The sequence below is a fragment of the Coenobita brevimanus genome, chromosome 110, assembly GCF_032717465.1.
Source record: "Coenobita brevimanus isolate Jiangsu-jjx chromosome 110, ASM3271746v2, whole genome shotgun sequence".
Classification (NCBI taxonomy): Eukaryota; Metazoa; Arthropoda; class Malacostraca; order Decapoda; family Coenobitidae; genus Coenobita; species Coenobita brevimanus.
Genome location: NC_137063.1, coordinates 29,725,790 through 29,753,748, shown reverse-complemented (window position 1 = coordinate 29,753,748; position 27,959 = coordinate 29,725,790). Strand labels below are relative to the sequence as shown.

General features: G+C 45.4%; 1 protein-coding gene across 1 annotated transcript in view; it reads right to left on the bottom strand.

Annotated features, from left to right (window-relative positions):
• sti (citron rho-interacting kinase sticky) overlaps positions 1–14,083 on the bottom strand; it is a 421,549-nt gene extending 407,466 nt beyond the window's left edge. The window contains exon 1 of the mRNA XM_080286239.1: positions 13,861–14,083. Within this exon, the coding sequence (XP_080142365.1) occupies positions 13,861–14,083 (223 nt within the window). The remainder of the gene's footprint in view (positions 1–13,860) is intronic.
• Positions 14,084–27,959: the final 13,876 nt, after the last annotated feature.

Here is a 27,959-nt window from a genome sequence, read left to right as displayed (position 1 = left end):
TTATCAAATAAACTTCTTAAATCAGTGCTTGACCAGGCAGCCTCCGCCATCTTTAATGTTTTGGTCGGTCAGCTGATCTGTGTCTACTTGGCTGAGCTTTTTTCGCTCGATCTGCAGCGCGTGGTATTGCCCAAGTGGACACAGGGCTGATTAACCTCCCGTTTTTTGTGCCTATTGTTACGTGTAATATATGCATTGACTGACTGCTTGATTGTGTGCGTGTGTAAAGTGGTGAAAAATGGGGAAAAATGCAGTGAACAGGGGACTTTGGGCAAACATCCAGAACCAAATTCCATACTTCCCATAGGTTTTAGTTATTTGTATGGCATGGTTTTCTATGGCATGCACGTGGTCCAGAACCAATTAACCGCGTCTTAGGTGACTTGACTGTACTTGGGTAGTGTGATGAGTATGGATGGAAGTTTGGGGGATGAAGTGCTTGAAAGGGTACAGCAGGGAAGGAAGGTTGTTGGTTCACTGAAAGCGGTGATGAGAAATAGGGAAGTGAGTATGGAAGGTAAGAAGTCACTGCGTGATAGTATTGTCATCCCTACCCTGACATATGGAAGCAAGGTGTGGACCTAGCTAGAGGGGAACAAGTCAAGGGAGCAGTGGAAATGAGTTACATGAAAGGAGCATGTTGAGTGATATGGAGGGACAGGTTGATGAATGAAGAAGTGAAAGAACATTGTGTGGTGGATGCGGATGTGACTGAGAAAATTAGGAGAAATACACTGAGGTGGTTTGGACGTGGAGAGAATAGAGAATGAAAGACTGACTAAGTGTATGTAGGTGAAGTGGAGGGAGGGAGAGGGAGGGGGAGACTGAGGATGAGATGGAGGGATGGAGTTGAGAGGTATATGAGGGAGGGATGAGTGAGGGCAATCAAATGGTGGGTGACAGAGCGACTTGGAGGCATTTTGTCGGCAGCCACCCTTTGCGGGATTAGGGCAGTGGGTAACAGATAGATAGATAGATGATGACAAGTTAAAAAACGAAATTGTAGCAGATACTCTCCAGCATCAAGTCCATTCAGCCCACCACCATGGTCTTCCTGGTGAGTGTTATGTTCAAATGGAGGGAGTGTGTGTGTTACACGTGTAAGTAATATTGCTAATACAGGTAACTCGCACGGAACACGATCTCACGGAACGCGCTCGCAATTATACACGGTAAGGGCTGGGATACATATAAGACAACGTAAGATTAAAAAACTATTATGAAAACTACAAATTAACGCAGGAGAAGCCTTTGAAAGATCAAATCCTCGAACGTCACCGCAGCGTGCGGTTTGTTTTGATTACGTGACGATCTATCAGTGAGTGAGACATTCCCGAGTACAGTAGCACAGTATTTGTAAGTTAAATATTTACAGTACTGGACTGTTCTGTTAAGTTTATGTGCAACTTAAAGTACTATTAAATAACGTTAAAGCAAGAAATAAAGTCTTATAACCAGTTTACCTGATAGGCGTCAGAATATTGCCATTTTTATTTGTTCGTTTTTTCCACAGTACTGTACAGTATTTGTAAGTTAAATATTTACTGTTCTCGTATGTACTGTACTTGTAAGCACTTAAATAAAGTTAAATCATTAAATAAAGCCTTGTAACCAGTTAACCCGAATTATATGATTGCCCATGATCGGCGTTGGAATATTGCCTTTTTTGTTTGTTCGTTAAACTCTTACTGTACTGCTTTTCTACAGTACTGTATTTGTAAGTTAAATATTTACTGTTCTGGTATGTACTTGTAAGCAATTAAAGCATTAATTAAGCCTTGTAACCAGTTAACCTGATTTATATGATTACCCATGATCGGCGTCGGAATATTGCCTTTTTTGTTTGTTCGTTAAAGACTTACAATAAGAGAAAAATACATTTTTGTCTTAAGAGAAAAATACATTTTTGTCTTAAGAGAAAAATACATTTTTGTCTTAAGAGAAAAATACATTTTTGTCTAGGTATCTTTACCTATTTGCTCAGGTTTGCTGTAATGGTTTGGATCATTTGATGCAATGCAACTTGTAGAAAACTGTGAAAACTTTCGGGAAGTGAACGAAAATCTGGGACATGAGACTGACCTTGACTTCACCCTCTCATGTATCTATAATCTGTCAGTTCACCACCTGCTATCGTGATGAGAGGATGTACGATTTTTTCGCTCGTGGCCATGCCTAACCACACATAGTTACACCCATTATCTCGACCCAGACAGAAAATACAATCTTTTTCCTTCCTTGCAAAACACAAACAACCATCCTGTTTACGAGACAGCAATATATATTGCGAAAATAACAAGGTAAAATGATAAAGATGAACGTAAAATGATAGAGAAAGATGAACATGTTATGACGGAAGAAGTACGTTTTCCCCATCTGTAAACGTATTTATTTCTGCTTTGTATCTGTATTCGTAATAATTAAGACTTATTGTTAGTTCTGAAACTGCATTACGATTCTATTTTTAGCCATTCTCGTGGTGTGGGAGCTGGAAGTTGTGACACAACTTCCTTATTGCTAATCGGACTGACCCTCCACTTTATTCTCCCGTGGCAGAGTCTAGCCTTGGAGGACGTGCAGTTTTCTCATTTAGGACTGAAAATTCAACTCTTTCGCTCCCATTTCCAAGCATGGGCACAACGATAACCTAAAAAATAACTCGAAACTACCATAAACATATATCAAAAAGGTGAAAATGTATTCATAACATTTTTTTTTTTTTTTTCAGCCATTCCTAACAGATTATGTATTGAAATCATTTGATATCACAGTACTGCATTTCTAAGTTAAATACGTACTGTTCTGGTATGTACTTGTAAGTTAAAGCACTGGTACCAGTTAACCTGATTTATATGATTACCTATGATCAGCGTCAGAATGTTTCCTTGTGTTTACGTACAGTATTTGTGTGTTGAAGTTTTGCTCTGGAGTACTGTATTTGTGAGTTATAACATTAAATAAACCTTCTAACCACTTAAAGTGCTTTCTAGTGATTACCAGTGACAGATAACAGCAAAACAACACATTTGGGGGGTCTAGGGAGCAAAATACGGAGTAGTTTAAATATACGCGATTTCGCACCTAACACGGCACGGTAGGAACGAAACCCACGTGTTCCGTGCGAGTTACCTGTACAGTAATCCCTATCCGGACGCCCACTTTCTGGACACCCCACTTACCGGATATTGTGGGCCTGGACCTTCAGAACCCCCAAAAAAAAAAAAAAAAAAAAAAAAAAAAAACCTAAAAAATCAGATTTTCCCCCACCTGTAATTTGAAATTACCGCGCGGCGCTGAACAGCTGTTTACACCATGGCCCCTTCACCCTTTCCTTCCTCCCCCCTCCCCTGTCAGGGTTGCCATTTGGTATTTTTCATTACCAAATGTGGACCAATTTGGTAATGAAAGATTTGTCTGGTAATGAATCAGAATAATGCATTACCAAATGGATTTTTCACATGTATGAGGATACACAGGAGGGAGATGGTGGATTGTCTGCTGTCTCTGATTAATCTGCTAGCCTACAAAGCAAGAAAATAATCAACATGCTGTTAATTATAAGGAGAGTGATTACATTTATTTCCACTTGTATATATAATTAGTGAAGAATAAGTGCTAGCTTTAAGAATTTGGTAACGAAAAGTTAAATTTGGTATTGAAAACTGAGAAGTGTGGTAATGTGGCCAAGCTCTGATCTGGCAGCCCTGCTCCTCCCTCACCACCAGTTACTGCTTAACTGCAATCACGAGTAGATGCTTATCGCAATGGATGGTGCACATGCTTGTTTTTTGTGAATAAACAGTGAATAAATTGCAATACCTCGCCACTAGACCACACGGAAATTTACAGTGTTGTGCAGTGTTAAGAAGTTAGAATTTAAAGTGCAAAGGATTAACTGTGGAGTGCAAACTGCTGGCTGAAACTGGCATGGTGCAATTAACAGTGTGCAGTGTTAAACAATTATAACTCACAGTGCAAACAACTACTGTAAGTGCAGCACAACACTGGATTACTGTACGTGCTTCAAGAGCACTTTCACCACTGCCAAAGCCTTAGAGAAGGCAGCCACAGACATGCTGTTGGTACCCTGGCTGTGGTACAGTCACTTCTAATTCCTCATTCTTTGGTTCCTTTTCATTTATTTCATGCTTTATGTCCCCCTTGTGGTGGAGGGTACACAATCTGGCCACACTATGGGGTGGTACTACTACTCTGTGGCCAGGTTGTGTTAGGAAGAATACTGCCACCGTATTCCCTGCGTGTCATAAAAGGCGACTAAAATGGGCGGAATGAGGGGACTAGGGACCCCCTCCTCTGTTTTTTAGTTCTTAGAAAGAGACAGGCCAGAGAAAGGGATGGGGGATTGAGTTATCCCCGTACCCTGAAGATTGGGTCTATGAATGTGCATGGATGTAGTACAATTGGGGCTAAAAGGGAGGAGATTGGGAGAATGTTTGTGAGAAGAAAGTTGGATGTGTTAGCTTTCAGTGAAACGAAGATGAAAGGGAAGCGTGAGTCTATGTTTGCAAGTGTAAATGGGAGATTGTCAGGTGTTGATAGAGGAAGGGCAAGAGAATGTGTGGCCTTGTTAGTGAGTCCGGAAGTACAGCAGTGTGTGACTGAATGGAAGGAGGTGTCATCGAGACTGATGTGGGTGAAAGCGAAATTTGAACGTGAGTTGTGGGTGTTTGTGAGTGCCTATGGGCCTGGTAGTGAAAGTGTTGAGGAAGAGAGGGAGTCTTCCTGGAATGATGTTGATGAGTGTCTGCAGAGTTTTGGGGTGAATGTGAATGTGGTAATGATGGGAGATCTGAATGCTAGAGTGGGAAATGGGGGAGGCGGTGGCTCAATCGGCAGAGAGGTGGCCTGCAGTCCTAACGGACCCAGGTTCAAATCCCCGCTGGGGCAGGGAACAGTTTAAGGATTTGAATTTCATTAAATCAGGCCTTACTGATCTACCAGGAGACCCGCCGACATGTTGTAAAAATACCCCCGCTAATACCAGTACACCAGTCCTGTATGAGACAGCCCTAGCATGTATTCAATATGGACCGTGGGTGTTAGTGCTGAAGTGGTGACATGTAGAGGTGTATGGTATGTAGGAGGACTGCTAGGCCTTGATTGCAGGCTATGAAGCCTATGCCCAGAGTTGGACACACACACACACACACACACACACACACACAAAAGTTGAAGGTGTAGTTGGTATGCATGGTGTGCCTGGAAGAAATGAAAATGGGGAACGAATGATACGGATGTGAATTGAGCGAGAGATGGTGATTGGAAATACGCTGTTTGAGAAGAAAGATATTTATACCGGTAAGTATACATGGGTGAGACAGGAGGGTGGAAAGATTGTTGATAGAGCTTTGCTGGACTATGTGGTTGTGTCCAGGAATGTAATAGGAAGATTGCTGGATGTGAGAGTTCTGAGAGGGGAGGGTGGAGCTATGTCTGACCACTACCTGGTGGAGGGAAAGTTAAGAGTAGGTAAGAGATGGGTGAGAGCTAGGAGGGTTAGGCGTGGCAGGGAGGTTTTTGAAAGTGAGTGAGTTGGATAAAAGAGAGAAAATGATAGAGTTTCAGGAGAAATTGAAAGATGAGTGGAATGCAGTGAAAGATCAGGAAAATGGCAGTGTGGAGGAGGAATGGCAGTTGTTTAAGAGTGCTGTGATGGGGCATGCAGAAGAGGTGTGTGGTGTGAGACGTGTGGGTGGTGGTGTAAGAAAAGGAAGTGAATGGTGGTGCGAGGAAGTAAGTATGGCTGTGGTTGAGAAGAGACATGCATATGAAGTGTGGCTGCAGAGGAAGGATGAGGTGTCATATGAGAGGTATAAGGAAAAGAGGAATAGGGCAAGAAGGGCTGTGCATGATGCTAAAGTGGCAACAGATTTGAGGTGGAGTAGGTGGCTGACAGAATTTTCAATAGAATCAGATGTTCTGGAAGGAGGTGAAAAGGGTGCAAAAGGGAGAGTCTGGGAAGGAAGAGCGAGTAAAAGCAGAGGATGGAAGGATGTTAATTGAGATGGATGCAGTAAGGAAGAGATAGGCAGAGTATTTTGAAAGACTGTTAAATGTAGAGGAGGAAAGGGTGGCTGAGATTGTGGTGGATGGAAGGATGCAAGGAATAAATGTGTTGGGTGAGTTGAATGATTCTTTGATCATGAAGGAGGAAGTGGAGAAGGCAGTAAAGGAGATGAAAACAGGGAAAGCTGCAGGTATGGATCGGTGTGCTGTGGAATGCCTGAAGGGTGGTGGAGTGACTATTGTTGACTGGTTAGTAAGATTGTTGAACGTGTGCTCTGTGAAAGGTATGGTACCAGTAGATTGTGCAAGTGCTTGTGTGGTCCAGTTGTATAAAGGCAAGGGTGATAAGTATGAATGTACTAGCTTTAGGGGTATAAGTCTCTTGACTGTTGTAGGTAAGGTGTATGGCAGTGTGTTAATTATGAGAGTTAGAGACGGTACAGAGGGAGTGATTGGTGATGAGCAGTGTGGCTTTAGGAGAGGGAGAGGATGCGTGGATCAGGTTTTTGCTGTGAGACAAGTGTGTGAAAAGTATTTAGCGAAAGGCAAGGATGTGTTTTGGGCATTCATGGATTTAGAGAAAGAGTATGATAGAATTGATAGGGAGGCTTTGTGGACTATTTTAAGATTGTATGGAACTTGATGGTAGGTTACTAAAAGGGGTGAAGAGTTTTTACGTAAATAGTAGAACGTGTGTACGAGTGGGAAATGCTGTGAGTGATTGGTTTCCTGTGAGAGTGGGGCTGCAACAGGGATGTGTGATGTCGCCTTGGTTGTTTAATATTTATATGGATGGTGTTGTAAGGGAGGTGAATGCAAGAGTTTTAGGTGAAGGTGTGATCTGGTGAATGTTGACGGTGGAGAGTGGAATCTGACACAGCTGCTGTTTGCAGATGATAATGCATTGGTGGCTGATTCAGGGGAGAGATTGAGACAGTTGGTAGAGGAGTTTGGAAGGGTGTATGAAAGGAGGAAATTGAAAGTAAATGAGAATAAGAGTAAAGTGATGAAGTGTACAAGGTCGGTAGATGGTAGGGGGATGAATATACAGTAGTTTTGAATGGTGAGTTGCTTGAGGAGGTAGAGTGTTTTAAATATTTAGGGTCACATGTTGCTGTAGATGGAAGAATAGATGCAGAAGTAAAGTTTAGAATGAATGAAGTAGGAAAGGTGCTGGGAGGAATGAAAAAGGTGTTTAGATGTCGTTCGCTGAGAATGGATGTAAAGAGAAGGCTGTATGAGGGTGTTGTGGTACCGACTGCATTATACAGGGCTGCAACATGGAATATGGGTGTAGCTGAGAGGAAAAATTTGAATGTAATGGAGATGAGGTGTCTGAGGAGTATGTATGGAGTGACGTGTATGGATCGAGTGCGAAATGATGAAGTGCGAAGGAGAACTGGAGTTGTTCGGGAGATGGCTGACAGAGTTGAGAAGAGGGTGTTGCGATGGTTTGGGCATATGGAGAGAATGGATAATGAGTGATTGGTGAAAAAGATAACTAGATCTGATGTGAGAGGTGTAAGGCTGAGAGGAAGACCACGAGTAGGATGGATGGACAGTGTGAAGAGAGCACTGATTGTGAAAGGGATGTCTGTTGAGCAAGGAAGAGTGGCTGTGCATGACAGAAATAAATGGAGAGAAATTGTGAATGAATAAATGATGACGCAGCCCTGAGGGGATATTCTCCCGCATTTGGTCTGATCAGCTAGTCAGGCCAGGTGCGGGTAAGGGGATGGGTCTATTATGATGTGGCATGGGTACACCAGCTCTGCTGTCGGGCCCTGCTGCAGATGTCACTGATTGCACTGTGCAGTTGTCCCTTGTGCGGTGTGGTGCAGTGAGGATCTGTCCCTTCTCCCCTTTGGGGCTAAGATGCGAATGAATGTGTTTGAATGGATGAGTAAATGGGGAGTGTGTCGTCCTGTCTCAGCTACCTCCCTTTCCTTGGGGGAAGCAGCCTAGGTATATAGATAGATAGATGTCCATTATTGGTGTGAACTGGGTCTTAAATAGGTTTCAATAGGTGCTATGCATGTCTGGTAGGGAGTTATTTAGGTGGCTTTCAAAGTTAGGCTGGGTTAGGGTCCTTAACCCCTACACCGTGGGCATGTTTACCGATGTTTTGCGTGTGCCGCGGGGTTATTTGGGCTCCGACACTCTCAAAAAATATTTGCCAACAATCAGTTATTAGTCCTAGAATATTAAAATTATATATGCTTATGGCACATACCTTCAGCTTTCTCCTGGAATGTTTGTTGAGCCTTCGTCAGTTACCGTAGGACTTGTGGAGACCTCTGAAGTTGGGTAACGAAGTCTCCACTTTACACTTCCCGACAACCCGTAATATGATTACCACAGCCAGATATTAACACTATAAACACTACTCTATGATTTTCAAGTAGTTTGGGATCCATACTCCAAAAAAAAAAAAAAAAAACACTGTGAAAGCAATGAAAATTATGAGCGCGTCTGACCGCCGCACTTGCGCTAGTTCGCTCTTGGTACTCTGTCATTTATTATTCATAAAACCCCTCACACTTTATATTTCTATTACTATATAACACTTATATATATCTACAGTCTTTATCCATAAGTTTCCTTCAGTAGTATTAGTTTATTGTCACTGTAGGGATTCAATTTCTTTCAGTAAAATACGTAGCATTCACTTTCTCGTCCTGTATACTAGCATTGAGAGTGAATGTCACTTTCATCTTCACTCTCATAACTCATAGTATTCAGACATGCTATAGTGAAACTTTCACTTTCATTACTCCTAGGGTATATATATACTCTTATTCTAATAATATTAATCATTTACATTTATATTTACGTTCTCTATTTTATTAACGTTATTTACATTTCTATTTTATTTACACTGTGTTATGCACTGTCATTAGTAACTTATAAAACTATTTTCCATTGTTCACGTATATTTACATTCATTACTTTCACTTGCTGTTTACACATTATTTACACATTATTTACAATTCCACTTGCACTGTTTTACTCAATAGAAAGATCGTAGTCACTCTTTTATCAATTGTCAGCCCTTTACCTCTTTCCACACGAGGTTTAGAAGGGGGTAAAGGTCACAGGGCCCTTTGCATGAGGGTGAAAAAGGCCCTGAAGTCAGCAAGAGGAACAGGCGTACCTCCTCTTCAGAAGATGAGAGAGAACTGATAAGGGAGGGCCGGCCCGGGTAGAGGCCTACTTAGGGGATATTCAGTACTACCAACGTAGCTCTTGAAACAGCTATGTATTTCACTGAAACAGTTGGCAGGAAATCTAGACAATACATTATAAATTAGGTAGTTCCAGGTGAATGTAAATATCACTTAGGCTTCTCCCTTCCCTCCTTATATGTATATTTATTACGAAAATAGATTATACGGCATATTTCAAGGGGAAAAAAACAGCGAAAATTAGCGAACGAGTGCCGTGAGGTGTTGTCAGGTGATAATTAGCCAATTCCAGGTGTATGGCACTCTCACTTACCTTATTTCTTTCTTGTATATATTATTTGGTATAAGAATAGGGCATAGGGCTTATTTCAATGGATGAAATCAGTGAAAAATTCCAGGGAAGATTTACTTAGCGTAGCACGGCCGGGCAGGCGAGAGGATAGGGTAATGGAGGGGGGGTAGGGAGGGGAGTCAAGAACGGGGAGAAATGGCTAAATTGTCAACAATGGATGGGAGTACAGATGAGATTAGGAGTGCTGACTAGTGTTGGATATTGGCAGTACTGATAGATGATACAAGCCCCCATTTGGAAGCCCGGGTGAATTCAAAATAACACAGAATCACAAAAGAGACGCCCCGCGGTATGATCCCTTGCTCCCAAGCGTCACGAAAGTGACCCCTCGCGGTTAAGGGGTTAAGTACCAGTCCTGGAGCCAGGGGTCCACTTTCCAGACGGGACCACTTCCTGGACATGCCTTTGGCTCTATTACATCGGATAATGGAGGGATTACTGTACATACTGTATTAAGTGTATTTTATGTTTTAATGTCGTATTGTTAATGTTACTTTATGACTTAATGTGTTAACAGCAACATTTCAGGTAACTTTAAAACATATTTAAAGTACGAAATACATAAGGGGTTAAGTTTTCTTACAGGCCCAGTCCCTATTAGCTTATTTCCCATAAGGTCAATCCCCCAACTTTAGCAGCACTTTTCACGGTCGCTATTAGGCAAGAAACCTGGTGCCCTACTGTACAGTATTGTACTCCATTAGTAATACCTACAGTAAACTGTTTTTGGACAGGTGACGCATTTACTAGTAGTGACATACTACTCTGTCTGAAAATTACTGATAAAGAGAACAGTTTAAGCAATGACCTAAAGGTATTATTCTATGAAAACTATCACTACTTACATTATTTAAAGGCCATACTTGACAAACTTCCCACTTATTTTACTGCATATCAAAATGCCTGATGCCAAAGTTAATCTAGTGACCATGACAAAAACTACTCTATTACCACTCCCTTTAACCAATCCAAGCTTCCTTCTCTCATGTTCTCCTTGGTTTACTTATCTCCAGTTATATTAAAAAAGGATATCAACCAATTTAAGGACAAAAAGATCTCTCTCACAAGTGGGTCATTCCATGCAAATGTCAACCTTTAGTGTCAATCTCAGAACTGATCAAAAATATATAAATTATATATAATTTTAAAGCTACACTGAATGTTATGAATATGGACAGAAAAAGTTGCTAAACTGTCTACTGAGAGTGAAGCATTAAAAAAATGTCATACCATGTCAGTGAAGAAAATTTTATCCTGAAATTAGTGATTTCCTTATCATCACTGACCCAATTATGTACTTGTTTGGAATTATATCATTGGCTTTTACTGATATGGCATCTATTTGAGTTGTAACTGTCACGACAATTGTTTACATATAATATGCAGTCAGACTGTGGCATGCCCTTGAAGTGGAAGTACTTCATGAATAATGTGACTTTTTTTTTTTTTTTTTTTTTTTTTTACTTTTTTCCTATACACAGCTTAAGAATTGAAGAAAACTAACATAACTTTATATTATAATACGCATCCTAGTGCCTTACTAATGTAGCCGAGGTATCTTGTAAGAGACTCTGGTAAGCCATATGTTCCATCACACACGTTACATGCACAGCATGAGGAACGTTACCGGAATAAGATGTAACATTTCTCATGCTCAACTTTAAACAAGAAATGACTGCAGTTACACTGAATTAAGGGAGAGATGGGTGGGTTAATGTGATGGATGGCACTGCTAGGTGGGCAGGGTGGATGGCATTTGTCGGTGGGGAGAGTGGGTGACTGTGGTCGGTAGGCATGGGTCGTCGGATTGTGGGGGTTGCCAGGGTGTGTGGTAACACGGTGGGTCGCCTGGGTGGCTGAGAAGATTGTGTGGCCAGGGTGCTCTGCGTGGGTGGTTGGGTTGGTGGGTCGGGTGGGTTCAGGATGGATAGGTGAGTGGGTAGATGTGATGGGTGGCATTGTTAGATGAGCTTGGTGGGTGGCAATCGTGGGTGGGCAGGGTGGATGGCCGGGACTGGTGTGCTCAGTGGCTGGGTTGAGTGAGAAGGTGGATGAGTGGATCAATGGATATGTGGCTCCCAACATGACAAGGCAGGAATGGGACTTTTAGAACTAATACTCATACAACTTGTCACTGATATTTAGACTTCAATATATTGTTTCGAAGACGAATAAATGTCTGGAATAAAATGCTATACAGCGGGGTAATTCTGCTGAAATCTGCTAAAACCTCAATATAATTATTTCTCACTAAACTGATGGTGAATGTATACAGGTAATAATACACCTAATAGTAGAGTGAATTATACTAATACTACATGCAGCAAGACGTGAGAGAGAATGAAGCTTTAGATCTCCAATCCATCTGCCTAACAAATTGGTGGTTTTGTAGGGGTAAGGAGGAGGAGTTGGGGGGATGGACGTGTGCAATTACCCTGCCCTCTGGTGTCAGACTACCCTGTCCCCTTATCAGTGTTTATGACTGTACTGGTTCTTATACAACCAAGAAGTTGTCTAACATTATGAGCTGCAGTCACTGACTCAGTACATGAAGAGGGAATGATCAAAGTCAATTACCTTAGAAAGAGGGGCATCAACAGAGTGGATCATACTCAGTTTCATTTCCCTGACAACCCAGACTGAGATGAGATAGCAGAGGACATGGTTATGCACGCTTTGCCAACTCCTCAAGTATCAAGTATGGTACATGCATTCAAAGGGGTGATTTTTCCCTCCTCGATCAATTACTCTATGTTGATGTCACTTAAACAAGAAATGTCTTCTGGTTAGTTCATTCATTCAATCATCATCTAATCCAGTGTTGCCCCATGAAAAGCATAGGAGCCCAGAGCTAGGCAAGTTGGTCCTGACATTTAAGATGAGAGTGACCAGCTTCACTCATCCCTGGGTGGCATTACCTGAGCAATAAACCCCAACCACCCCTTGGATATGAACCTCCACCAGCTCAATCTGACTGGAGCGCCTTAATTGCCCACCAAACCACAAGGCGCCATAATTTAGTTATATGGTTACCACCCAATGTAGAAAATGGTTTCCTGGTGTACAGGAAACCATTTGGCTTGTCATTCAGTGTAGAGTCACCTATGGACAGAAGAAAGAGGAAAGACTGAAGGAAAGAAAGACAGAAGTGGAAGGATGGAAAGAAGAAAGGGAGGGAAGGGCAGGCACTTGAGAGCAGCACTACATCAAGTAAGTGGATGGTAAGCACCCTGACCAACCACTTTCTGTATGTAAATTTCACATCAGTACACATTTTGTTTATGATTGTGATACCTGATTGTATAATTATAATTCAATTAAAATCACACAAGTAACGTTTCTCACTTTTCCGGTAACATGAGTAACGGTCACATTTTCCTTAACAGCACAACAGTTATTGCGAATAATCAAATTTGCTGGGTATGGTTATCCTCCTTATCTATCCATCTATCTATCTATTGCCAGATGCCATAATCCCGTAAGGGGTGGCCATTTGACTTTGAGTTATTTGTTTTACGGGGAGGGGCACTAACCCTCCACCAACCCACTTGCTGACACGTAGGGAGCACGTATGATTTGGTTATATGGTTACCACCCAGCGTTGTAAATGGTTTCTTGGCTTACAGGAAACCATTTGGCTTGTCACTCAATGTAAAGCCACCTATAAGGAAAGAAAAGCAATAAGTGACAAGAGAGATGGGAGAAATAGGAAGAGAGGACGACAGGCACAGAAAAAGAATGATAAAGGCTAAGGAAGTAGGCAACACTACATCAAGTGAGTGGATGATGGTCGCCACCACCTACTGACATATTATTGATATGAAGCACTCCTTCCCTGAACCAGTAAAATCACAGACTAACTGAAATTGCTTAAGCAAAGTACAAGAGGGGGTAATATCACAGTAACATTCCTCACACAACTTCTGGAAATCTATATACAGTAACATCAATATTAAAACATATAAACAATCCGACTGTGATATGATGTGGTGTGAAAAGTTGGTAATATAGCTTGCTAAAGCCATTTCTTTACAGTATATTGCATACTTTTACATATATAACTGCGTACCGTAGTTCAAAAACTTGTCTCCAAATGTAACGTTCCTCATGATGGAATTAACCCATTTAACTCTAAATGAGACTTTTTTCTGCCACATTATACATTCATTCTACTAGTCTGATTGCAAAAGGTATGGTAGCTTTAAGACTGAAGACACCTGTATATACTACAGTATGCAAGAAATCTTATAAACAACTTAAGCTTAGCAGAGCCTAAATACAGTCCATCTTCCTTACACTTATCAACAAAAGATGCAATGATGTGCTCCTTCTTGAGTGTGTCTGTGTTACACTCCTGGTAAAGTACGAGGAGAGCATCTAAGAGCCCCTCCTGCCCAAGCAACTGCCGCCCCACCACACTGGCCTCCTGTCCCGACCCCCCTGACACCCCGCAGCTTGACACCACAGCATTCAGCTGTCGCAGACGCTTCAGGATTGGCTCCACTACCACCTCACCCATTGTACCTGAAATACAGAAATATTATATGTTATCCTGGAAATCTTAGAAGTGTACCGTACTGTATTCTGAAAAGTGAAGGAGCAAGTGTGAACAGGCCCCCAGTTTTTTCTGTTCATTTATGGAACACCTGCAACTGTTAAATATGATAAGCTGCATCCGATCCAACAGTACAGTGTATGGTAACCAACAACAGAGAAAGGCTAGACATATTCTAACATCATTACATGCTACTGGTACAGAAATTATCATCAAATCCTAGGGGCCCATTCACACTGTCACACATTCAGTTTTAGTAACACAGTCATTAGGCATACAAACTGATATCAGTTGTTGTTGCTGAATTCCAGTCTGTCTGGCCAGGCAGAAGAGTCAACCACGAGAAAGCAACTGCTGTTGTGGGACCATCCTACCAATACAGTACTGTACATACACCATGGAAGGATCCAGCATTCCTATGTGGTAAAGAGTACATCAGTTGGGTCAGATCAGGGTCCTTCTCACAGTGAGGTGCGGGGAAACACAAGGTCTGGCTCCCAGTTGGATGCCGCAGCTCCTCTATCCAGGGTGCAAAGTACTACGATACTACATGTAGACTCTTCATCAGCACCAACTGATAGCAATATGTGAGACATGTGAGCACTGTGCCTCAAAAATACAGACACTGAATAATGTGAATTGCCAAGGACAGAAAACATAAGAAAGAGCTCTAGTTCTCTAATGAGAACACCTTGCTTCTTGAGATGGTAAAAGAAGACCTATCTAAACCTCAGCAAAGGAATTAATTTAGTACCATGTGGTACCGGTATTTCCTTTTTTTTTTTTTTTTTTTACTAATTACTGTGAAGCTTGGACGTTGTTGGAAGGAGCTGTAGAAATGAGTTATTTAAGAGGAGCCTGTGGAGTCACATGGAGAGAGAGGCTGACAAATGAGGATATAAAGGAGCGTTGTGGTGTGGATGTGGAAGTGATAGGAAGCGTTAGGAGGAATACACTGAGGTGGTTTGGCCATGTGGAGAGGATGGAGGGTGAAAGACTGACGAAAAGAATGTATGTGAGTGAGGAGGAGGGGGGGAGAGGGAGGGGGAGGCCGAGGATGAGATGGAGGGATGGGGTGGAGAGGTATATGAGGGGAGTGTGAGTTGGGAGCAGGGCAGTGAAATGGCGGGGGACAGGGCGACGTGGAGGCGATTTGTTTGTGGTCACCCCGAACGGGATTGAGGCATCTGGCAATAGATAGATAGATAGACTAGTTTTCACACAGTATATCAACATCCTGCCAAAGATGTTGATGTCCTTGGCGAGGTAAATTAGATGAAGTTAACTCAGGCATTTACCCCTTACTTTCCCTCAAACTCCATGCCCTTAAACACAATGCCTGCTCTCTTAACATACAGTGAGAAGGCACAAAGTGGCAAAAGCCTACTAGAGCACTTGTTTATGAACCTATCCGATGTAAGTTATGAAAAAAATATCCCCCCAGACTGAAAACATTTGTTTTTATTTTCTGAGGCTTCATTCTTTCAGTTTCCCTCCCAACTGGAGAAAAAAAAAAAAGGCTAATGTTGAATTTTATGTCCCATCTAGTCACCAACACCATTAACCTTCTGCTTGTAAGGATTTTCACCAAAGCCTACAAGAAGAGGGTACCAAGGCTAACAAAACACCTGAACCCAATCATTTGGGAGAGAGAGAGCAAGACAAAGCCTTACCAATGTGTAGTAAATACTCTTCATTAATATGTACTGGTACTCTAGATCTAACGGCTTGATCACCTTTCGAAACACAAGGAATAGAACATAATGTCAAAATTATTACTGTATTATGATTATCATTACTGTGGGGGTAGGTTGTCAGTACAGTCCAAGGGTCAGGGACCCGTCTCATTTCTTAGCACCAGGGCCCCATAGTGTCTTTCCCAGACCCTGAGTTTCATGCATCTCCACTGAACAATATTGTCTACTCAATCTTTTCATGTTAACTTTGCGCCGATTTCTGTCCTTTAGGAGCATACTGCACGTTGCTCAGTGGCAGAATGAGTCAATACTACTGGTATACCTCTGTAGTCTAAACACTTTCCACTGCACTTCTCCATGACTAGCATCATATTCTTGTGTTAACCAGTTGTTACCATACAGCTCTGCATTATCAATGGAGGGATGGCAATTTTAGGCCAAGTTAGAATAAAAAGAGTATACGGTAGGTTAACTTAGGCTACAAGCCACACTAATGTCCTACATTGGATAATTAAGCCAGAGTTATCCATGGCAGCTTTTAACTCTCTACAGCTTAAAAGGGTATTTCCCTCTCTTGAAATCTGATATTGCCATGCCACCCCTTATGGGGTTAAGGCATCGAGCAATAGATAGATAAACAGACCATGCTTAAAAATAGTTTTTATATCAAACTGACATAGTTACCTCATCCTAATGTTTACTGTTTTCTCAGCATGTCTTCAAATTGTAGCACAGCTACAATTTTTAAAAACTAAGGTGCATATCAAGGCAACAGTAAATTAGTTTTTAATTCTGATCTTAGCTCAGTTCAAACCTCAGATGTGATGACTGTGGTAACAATCCTGCCCTAAACTCATAGAGAAATGACAGCCATCACTTGACCAGTTACTAAACCACATCAACAAATTTTGGTCAATATTTAGCGGATGCCACAACCTGAATTCATGTCATTTTGAAGTGTTTTCTATTTATATATCACCACTTGCTGATGCTTTCCTACCATGACACTTTCGTCACAGATTAACTCCTTACCCCCCGTAGGGTCAATACTCACCCCTGAGGATTATTATCAACACCAGGGATCAATTGCGACGGAAGTGTCATAGAAGAAAGCGTTAGCAAATTATGAAATAAACACAGAAAACACTTCAAACTAAGAAACTTGAATTTTAGTTGTGGCTTCTGATAAATATTATCCAATCGGTAAAGTTTATGGTATAAAAACAAACATCTCCACGACTTACCTAATGATTTCAAACCCTTATCATTCAAGTTAGCACCCTCCAAACCCAACACGAAGCTAACAAAGATGTGTCAACTCCAACACATCAAACTCGACCCATCAGCTGATGTTTAAATGTTGTGACTCAGCGCTGGTTGGTCAAGCCACGACTTCGGAGTCAAAACAAAAACAATCATAAACATTTATAAATTATATTGCCATATAAATAATTTTCACTCGGAAATTCATATGTCTGCCGAAAAGATCCCCCATTCCTTGACCCTGAAATATCACAAGTCAATACTGATAAATACACATGAATTATCACTCACCGACCGACCCGGTGATAAGGTGGTACTATGCAGATGCTGTGGCTATAATACTGTGCAGTATTCCTATCCTATACTACTCTGATACTTCTCACTCCTGCATGTAATACATCTCATGAATACCTCTATAATTTTAATATACAGTATAACTTATTAAAGGACGTGTGGCTATACCCCCGAATGTATGTATGTGTGAGAAGAAGAAAGACACACCACCGTCTTTTGTTGATTACTTTTTACGTCAAAAAATATTTCAAAACACATCAAATACTTGTTATCATTCAGTCTACCTTATGTTTATCGTCAACATTCATTACTTTACTCACTAAAACTATTTTTTTTTTGCATGTATGTTTACTTCACAGCCTCATAGCTAACGTTTTGCACTACCTAGCCAAGTGAGCCAGTGTATAAGAAAGCCTTATACCCAGCCAAACCGCTAACAATGTAAAATACCCGCCGTCAGACCACCCCCCACCCAACCACCGAGCCGCTACCACACCACCACCCGAGGAGGACACAACGGTGGGGCTAGTTACCCAGGTCAAGAGGGTCACCGGGACACTACTGTCCTGAGCCTTTTTTCCCCGCAACTACCCCAACACCAGGTGACCGGAAAAAGGCAACGACCTTGCGGGCGGGACAGCCATCACCACACACACCGCAACTCAGCCAGGAGACAGGGCGTGTGTGCTGGGCATTCCCCAGGCCCTGTCTTCCCCCTTACTTTTACTCAAGACAACCACCAGCAACCGGGCTATAGCAAGGCCCGGTCTCCTCGAATTGAGGAGAGAATCAACAACAACAACAGCCATCACCAGAATCGGGGTGGGACTGAACAAGATTCAGTCCCAGGTAACACCGTGTCGACGGCCATTCTTACCACCTCAAGGGCAGGAGGCCCAAGGGCAGGAGGCCCAAGGCTACGGCCAGAAGTGTGCATCCAGGGTAAGGGGACCCTCGGCTACGGCCTTAGTGCACGTGCACCGGGGAGGGCGTTGCCTCTGTGCATCCCTCTCCTGCTGTTCTTTCCTACGGGAGCAACACCGCACCGACGGCCGCTGTATGTGGCGGGGGAAGGAGCGGCCACTGTACGCCCTTCGGTTGCTTCTCTAAAGGAAGATCAGCTCCCGGCTACGGCCAAAGTTCGTACCTGGGTAGACAGGCCCTTGGCTACGGCCTCAGTACGTACCGGAGAGGGCGCGGCCTCTGTGCACCCCTCTCCTGCTTTTCCCTACTACGGGAGCAACACCGCGCCGACGGCCACTGTATGTGGCGGGGAAGGAGCGGCCATGTATGCCCTTCAGTTGCTCCTTGTACGACGGGTAGGCTTACGGCCACAGCTGCAGTACGTACCAGGGTAAAGCGACCCGAGGCTACGGCTTCAGTACGTACCGGAGAGGACATGGACTCCGTGTATCTTTCTCCTGCCTTTTCCCCCTGTGGGAGCCCTTTGTCACCATCTGGGAGTATTGCCCCAGAGGTTTCGCCAGAGTGGTGGCAAGGCCCGATACCGGCCCTACCTCCTACCCCTGGGAAATCTCTGTTCCTGTCGGACACCAGACAGAGATGGTGCCGCAGCCCAACCCTGTCGGCGCCTTTCCCTACAGGCGACCGCAGTCCCAGGACTTCCAGGCCCGACCAGCAGCCTCCAGACGAGGGCAACCCAGGCTCCCTCACCCCACGGAGCCAGAGGCGACAGGCCCGCCTCCTCCAGCTGTTTGGCCCCAGTCCCGAGAGCCACCTCTCAGGTCGAGGCCCCCAAACCGGAGGGCCTCCCTGCACCCCACCAACGAGGCTCCAGTACGAGGGCCTCCCCTCAGGTCGAGGCCCCCAGACAGGAGGGCCTCCTTGTACCTCACCGACGACCAGGACCCGGGCAGTGACTCCCCTGCGGGCAGTGTATTGCCCCTTGCAGGAAGGCTCCCCCTAGGGCCTTCTCCTCACGCCCGTACTTCAGAGTGATCTCTACCCAGGATACACGGGTAAATAGTGACGCCCCTTGTACCGAGAACAAACCAGGGGAAATAACAGTGAACAGTGACCGAGTGAAGACCAGTGTAAAGCAAGTGACAGTTACTATTAGTCTATAAGAACCCGATACCCGGCAGAACAGAAAATAATTTAAACCCTAAGTAAGAAAACTTATAGTGATTGTGTGAGTCCCAAATGAAAGAACTTTCAATAACTGTGAACGGAGACTAGGGTGCGCGGGCGAATCTAAAGTCTGTGTATAAGTGCCGCCGCGACTAAGTGACTACATCAAGTGTCGCGATCCGCACCCTGTCCCATTTATAGTAGCATTCCCCCAACGGACTTTTAATCTAGTTCATTCCCCTTGCATCCAATTAAATATATATCCTCCCTAAAGATGAAATACGGGTATCGCTACATATGACTCATAATATAAGTGTACATGCATATAACCGTGTGTTAAATGTAACTGTGCATTGTGGTGTCAAAGGCTAACTCTGTGTCCCTGTCTCCTGTATATCAAATATCACTCTGTGTTATATTGTAACGGTGTAGAATTAAGTCAATAGATGTGTTAAGGTATACTGCCTGTTTTTTTTATGTCCTGTTCCTTTGTGGGTGCTTTACTTCCGGTCCGGAAAGAGGACCCCGCTCAGTCGCTATAGTGTTTTTAGGACGAGAAATCGATCTGAAAACACTCAGCATAACACAATGTAGCCTACTACTCAAGCCAATGCAAGAGAAAAAGCACCAGTGTGACTACTGGTCTAGTGGTGTTCTTCTAAACAGGGAGGAACAACAAAGCAGGCTTCAACACATGGTAGACACAGAAAGTCCAGATGGCAGGACAAAAGATTTTATTGTTGCACAAGTCTCTATATACCACCTGACATCCAATATCGTGAGATTTATATACATCAAATGGTCAGCTGGGGCGAAGGGAAACTGGGAGGGGAGATCTGGGGCCGGGTTTTGTTTCTACGTCTGAAGGGGGTGTTGGAATGGAGTGAATGATTTGAGGTAGGATCAAAATGGAGATAGAAAACAACTCTAGCTCCGACAAAGTGGAGGCCCGATGTTTGTCTCTCTCTCTCTCTCTCTCTCTCTCTCTCTCTCTCTCTCTTTCTCAGCCTATACATAATGTAGTGTGGTCTGTACCCAGAGTGGGTCTAGCGGTGAAGTTAGAAGGGACCCGACGTTAGTCGGGACAACAAGTTTATATGACAAGCCCAGGATTCCTTATCCAGGGGGTGGAGTTCGCTCTTTACGTGTGTGAGGGGATGTGTGTGGGGACTGAGTCCAGCCTCAGCATCACGTTGGGGAATCAAATACACACCTCCGCCGCCGCCGGACCGACCACCCCGCCACCCCCCACTCCACTGCCGAGCCGCAGCCCCACCACAACCCCAGGAGGACACCACGGCAGGCCGGGTCAGGGTGAGACTGACCCAGAGCGAGAAGGGCGCCGGGGCTTCCCTACCTTAAGTCCCTCTTCCGCCCAGCCGACCCAACAACAACCATGCAAGAGGAAGAGACGACCCTGTGGGAGGAGCAGCCTTCACCAGGTTCGGGGTGGGACTGCTCCAGATTCAGTCCCAAACAACACCGCGGTAACGGCCACTGTACGTGCCAGGGAGGACGCCCCTCAGTTGTTTCTCCCTGTAGCGCCGCCACAACGGCCACTGTACGTGTGGGGGAAGGAGCGGCCACTGTATGCCCTTCAGCTACAGCAACATCTGGAGACAGCCTCGGAGAGTTAGCTATTAAGCATGCTTCAACAGGCAAAAGAAAGAGAAATGGAGCCGCGATAACGGCCACTGTACGTGTCGGGGAGGGAGCGGCCACTGTATGCCCCTCAACCACTTTCTCCTCCTCCTACAGGAGTAACACTACGGTAAGTCTGCGGCCACACCGAACGCGACGAGTGGGGCGACTTGAGCGGGGAGGGATGAGGCGACACGATAAAACACACTAAATTCTATGTGGGTGGCCACACTGAATGAGCGGGAGGTTTGTCGCCCCGCTCACCCTCCCCGCTCGTCGCTACGCGACGCAGCATGTTCCAAAATGTCGCGCACCGCCTAGCGACATCCCCACTACCCACGCATTTGCATCATCATTCATTCGTGCTGGTACTGCATGTTGCGGCGGTTAGGTTTGGTAATTATGTCCAATGAACAACTTATTGGAGCCGTATACCACAGGAGAGCTGTGTGGGATCCAACTGATCCACTCCACAAAAATACTGGAGTGTTGAAGAAACACTGGGAGGATATCTGTGAACAGCTGCATACGTATAATAGAGCCATTATTTTGTCATAAGATTGCTTAAGTAATGTTTGTTCCATTGTTGTTATAAAACCTATCAAAAATCAGTAATGTCTGGAATTCATACTAGTATTTAGTGCTCAGTTCACTTTGTTACAACGTAGGCTTAAAACTAATAAACACAAATGTATACACTGAAAGTATGCGTGTACGTAAATATGTAATGAACATCGAAAATTTTATTTATCAGTACAGAAATCTATGAAATATAATTAGCAGATAGTGAAATGTCCAGTGGATATTTCATTATAGGCAATCAGTAGAAACTGGTATCGTGAAAAAGTATACATGAAAAATCAAGAATAATTAATCACATGATAAATAATCTTTAAGGTATCGTCAAATAAAGACATTAATATCAGTTAGACATTGAAACTTCATTCATTCATCATCAAATCCAGAGTTGCCCCATGAGGAGCGTAGGAGCCCGGGGCTAGGCAAGTTGGTAATGACATCTAAGATGAGAGTGACCAGCCTCACTCATCTGAGTAGCATTTCGTAAGCAATAAACCCCAGTCATCCCTTGGATATAAACTTGCACCGGCTCAATCCGATTGGAGCTCCCCAAGTACCCACTAAACCACCAAGGTGCCATAATTTGGTTATATGGTTACCACCCAGCGTAGTAAATGGTTTCCTGGTGTACAAGAGACCATTAGGATTGTTACTCAGTGTAGAGTCACCCATACACAGAAGGAAGGGGAAAGAATGAAGGAGAGATAGATAGAAGAGGAAGGAAGGAAAGAAGGAAGAAAGGAAAGGGCAGGCACCCGAAAGCAGCACTACATCGAGTGAGTGGATAGTGAGAGCCCACACCTACCTTTATGTGTACAAATACCCTATTACTTTTGTAACTGATAAACTAAAATGCTCAGGAGCGATGGGCTGTCTGTAGTTCATTGTGGCTTTGGCCGGCCTCACTTCAGCTTTGGTGAACAAAAAATCAAAAAGTCCCTTGGCTCATACGTAAGAACTCATGAAATTTATCATCAAACAACCAAGACTGTTGGTACACATGAAAAAATTCACTACGTTCATCTCTCTCCTCATTATATTCGTGAACCCAAGGTCTCTTCACAGGCAGATGATCTAGTTTCAGATGTACATTTTCAGTAAGGAACAATTTTCTTGACATCTTGGACAATGGGATGTCTGCACCGATGAACAGCTTCTGACTATCTGTCGCCCGCGAGGTTGCCGCTAACCTCTTCGTATCTGGACATGCATCGCATTGATGCTTACCTCGCCGCTCATCGTTTGACGCTACCTCCCCGCTCATCGCGCTCGGTGTGGCCGTAGCCTAACGGCCTCTGTACGTGCCGGGGAAGGAGCAGCCACTGTACGCCCTTCAGTTACTTCCCGTTGGGCAGGCAGAGCCGTGGTAACGGCCACTGTACATACCGGGGAGGGAGCGGCCATTGTACACCCCTCATCTGCCTATTCCTCCTTCAGGAGCAGCACCACCAGAACGGCCACTGTACTGTACGTGTGGAGGAAGAAGCGGCCACTGTACGCCCTTCATCTGTGGTTCCTGGGGTTCTCCTGGAGGAGAAGGTTCCTTGCGCGGCTGGCCCTCCACCTCTCGGCTGCGTGGGACGTCCTTCTCTTTCTCCCTCCAGGTGTGGTTCCCGGAGGTGCTGCCATTCCAAGAGTGGTGGCATGGTCCTGTCCCGGTCCTGCAACCTATCCCTGGACAGCTCCGGCCCCTCACGGACGCCCAGCAGAGGAGGTACCACAGTCTACTCCTGATGGTGCCCCGCCCTGTAGGCGGCTGCAGCACCCGGACCCCCAGGACTGGCCAGCATGCCCCAGAGCAGGGCCGCTTGGGCCCCACTCCCCCACGGCCCTTCGCCCGGAGTAAGAGGCGGCAGTCCCGTCTCCTGGAGTTGTTTGGCCCCAGCTCCGAGGGCCACCGATCAGGTCGAGACCCCCAGACCGGAGGGCCTCCCTGCACCCCACAGACGAGGCTCCAGCACGAGGGCCACCTATCAGGTCAAGGCCTTCAGACAGGAGAGCCTCCCTGCACCCCCCTGACAAAGCAGCCCTGGGTGATGACGCCCCTGCGGGTGGTTCATTGCCTCCTACAGGAGGGCTCCCCAGAAGGACCCCCTCCAATGCCCGGGCGCCACCTCTGTTAGCCCAGGAACCAAGGGTATAGTGGCGACTTCAATGCCTCTCTTACATCTTGCCTAAGTCTTAACCACAGAGACAGGAGTGAAAGTGATAGTGGAACAGTGAGGGCAATAATAATATAAAGTGACACACAGATACATGAATGCGCAGGCAGAAAGTAAGGATTAGTAAGTACGGGCATCAAGACGATCAGATATAAGGAAACATTGTGTCTGTACCAGTGGCGCGCTGAGAAGAGACAGAAACCAGTGAAATAGTGTCGCCGCGGCTAAGTGACAATCGCGGGTGCCACGACTCACGCCATAACAAGTGTATAGTAATATTAACCAACCTGACCCTTTATTCCATCCGCCTATAGTACATCCGGTCCAGAATATTAAATGACAATTATGTCCAAACTATAATAATAATGGTGTTGTGCTCTAGTGACTAACAATCTGTGTATATCTGAATATCACCATGCTCTGCCCTTGATGTATTTGTGTGCGTTTGCATTGAGAAGCCAACTCTGTTATTCTGTCTATTCCATATCCAGTGTCTCTTTGTTCTTATTTTGTAAGGTGTGTTGAGCTAAGGCAATAGATGTGTTAAGGTGTACTGCCGAGTTTTTATGCCCTGTTCCTTTGTGGGTGCTTTACTTCCGTTCCGGAAAGAGGACCCCACTCAGTCGTGGGTGTTTTTAGGACGAGAGGTCGAACTTAAAACACCCCGCATAACACTGGTGGCAAGTGGTGGTTCTGGATCCGATTAAAGCATGGAGGAACACAAGAAAGGAAACTTGCACAATGGCAGCCAAACCTCACATCCAGTTGCTAAGGTTCAACCATGAGCAATATGACAATGATGTCTACTTGGATATGGTGAAACCTATCTTAGATATTGGGTTTGACACCGACAGAGAGAAAATAGCAGTCACACTACCCAACCTGGGCAAAATAATCGCTACTGTCACCACAAAAATCGTCCCTGAGTTAACATGGGACCAATTCTCACACACCATGAAACAGGCTGTCACGCCTTCACTGGGCAGACTTGTCGCCCTCTCACAACTCGACGCCCTAGCCTACGACGGCAGCCTAGACGACACTTTCGTCCAGGCACGCCGCCTCGTCACCGCCCCCTATCCTGAAGCAACCACATCCACTCGGGATCAACATACCTTCAACACCCTGCCGAGAATTCTCCCAAGCACAGTCAGGGAGCATTTCACTATCTATGATCCCTCAGGCGACATGGATCGTGACTTACAACTCGTCTGACGCCTCCTCACCGCCCGCCCCACGCCCCAGCCTATCCACGCTGTGAGCAAATTCCCTACAACCAAGGCCCCAACACCCAAGGTGAGGACGCCACCCACCCAACCTACTATGGAGCCATCGACCAATGTTCACAGGGCCCACCCCCCAAAAAAATGCCCTAACCCCAGGGAAAACTTGAATCTCATTTCCATCAACCCCTGGGAATTTACAGCCTGTAGTCACACCTGCCCCCTGCACGACATCAGAGAGCAGCTCAAGGCTAATCGACACAGGTCCCTCATACAAGGGCGCTGAAAGGTATCCTCCCTGGAAGACGATGCCCCACAAGATGACGCTCCACCCATAATATACCTGGAGCCAGGCGACAAGGAGCCCGACGAAGAAGACAACACTCAGCAGATGGATTTTTAGGTCCGCCCCCCCACCTCTCCACGGTGGTGGGGACCGTTTCACATAAGTACAGACCCCCAGTCTACGACAAAATACACCTGAAGAGGGTCAAGGCAAGGTTACTGGTGGATACGGGAGCTGCCAGGTCATGCCTGTACTCACACTTTTACTCCCGCCACAGTTCCGCCTTTGGCCCCCTTCTCCCCACCTCAGCCAACCTCGTAGATGAGGGGGATGGCCCCCTGCCTATCCGTGGAGAAACACGGGCCCTGCGGACTGAAACCCACCAACAAGCTTCCACTAGACATCCCTTCATCATCTTCGACTCCACCTGCCGTGCATACGACGGGTACCTGGGGCTGGACCTCCTACAAAAGCTGCACACCACCATCGATTGTTACCAGAGCCGCCTCCACTTCTGTCCAGCCCCCAACATCCCCCAAAACAAAAAAACAATAACCCTTCACGCAACACATACACACCATCACCACCCAACAGTCATCTTCCCCAACCAATCTGCACATGCAACCCAACATTCCCATCACCCAGCACCTCATCTCCTCACCCACACCCCTCACACTCCCCCTCACCTATACCACCTTCCCCTCCAACTTTTCCCGCCACCATCGCTTCCACTATCACCATTCCACCCCACCACGAGGCTTGGTTACAACTAAACAGACCCTCCAGTACCTCCGTCCTCTTCTCCCCAGCCCTACCAACCGGACCCCTGTCGTCATGTTTAGTGTCCCCAACCTTCCTCCCTCCCCATGTCCGTGCGGTCCGCATCGCGAACCTTGCCACCACACCACTTACCCTACCATGAGGGTTGATCATAGGCGACATGGAGGAGGCCGAGCCCTGTGAAACACCTCCCTCCAACCATCCCACTCTACCTACTCTACCTTCCCACCTATCCACCTGTCAAACTAACAGCCTCCGACAATTACTCCTGGACTTCCAAGACCTTTTCTCATCTGGCCCAGCAGACATCGGCCACACTACCTACCTCAACAATGAAATCCACACAACCGGCCCACCTATCCACCAACCCTCACGCCGCAAAAACCCCAAACAATGCGCAGAGGAAGACCAGCAGGTCCAGGACATGCTCAATGCTAGTGTTATTTCTAACTCCACCAACCTGTGGTTCTTCCTCATCGTGCTGGTTAGGAAAAAGCATGGCACCATGCGGTTCTGTGTGGATTACCGCAAACTCAACTATGTCACCATCAAGGATGCCACGCCCCTACCAAGAATCGATGATTCCCTCGACTCACTACATGGCTCATCATGGTTTTCCACCCTAGACCTGCAATCGGGTTACTGTCAAGTCCCCGTTCATCCAGAAGACAAACAAAAAACGGATTTCTCAACCTCAAACGGTAAACACTATGAGTTCAAAGTCCTCCCCTTCGGACTCTGCAATGCACCAGCTACATTCTCCCGTCTCATGGAATCCGTCCTGAGCACTCTGACCTGGGAGATCTGCCTGGTGCATCTCGATGATGTCATAGTATTCAGCCATACCTGGGCCGACCACCTCCACCACCTCAAACAAGTCTTCATACGCATACGCCAGGCCGGACTTAAACTGAAACCCTCCAAATGCGTCCTAGCTGAGAGATCCGTCTCCTTCCTAGGACACGTGATCGGAGGCGAGGGCATCTCTCCCGATCCCGACAAACTCTGTGCCATAGCCAACCTCCCTCTACCTAAGGATGTCCACGAAACGCAAGCCTTCCTAGGCCTAACCTCATACTACCGGCGTTTTGTCAAATGCTTTGCTGATATCACCAAACCACTACAGGACCTAACCAAGAAGGGCGAACTTTTCGTGTGGACAGATGCAAGAAAAGCAGCATTAGACACCTTCAAATCAAAGCTCATCTCAGCCCCCATTGTAGCCTTCCCAGACTACAACCTCCCCTTCCATCTTTACATCAGCATCTCCCTTATTGCCATAGGGGCTGTACTTGCTCAGGTGCAGGATGGATGCGAACACATCATCGCCTGTGCCAGACGCACCCTCAATCAAGCTGAACGAAATTACGCTACCACCAAGCGCAAGTGCCTCGGAATAATCTGGGCATTGGACTGTTTCCGTTCGTACATCTCCGGCACCCACGTGGTCATCATCACAGATCACCAATCACTCCAGTGGCTACGTCAATCCAACACCACCAACGCCCAACTCATTCGATGGCGAGAAACTTTGGAGGAATTCAATTTCAAAATATCCTACCGGCCTGGAAATTTACACACCAATGCTGATGCCCTTTCCCGCCTTCCCATCAACGCTATTCGCCCAAAACCTGACCTAATTCAAATGTGGCGGGATAAACAATGCCCCACCTGTATTCCGCCATGCACCTTCGCCAAAGTACACCAACACGGCGATCATCTATTCAACCCAGATGGCCATATCGTCCTCGACCCTGGCACCGCACATGATGCCATGTTACACCTTCACGCTGACAACGGCATCCACCTCGGCACAAAGAAGCT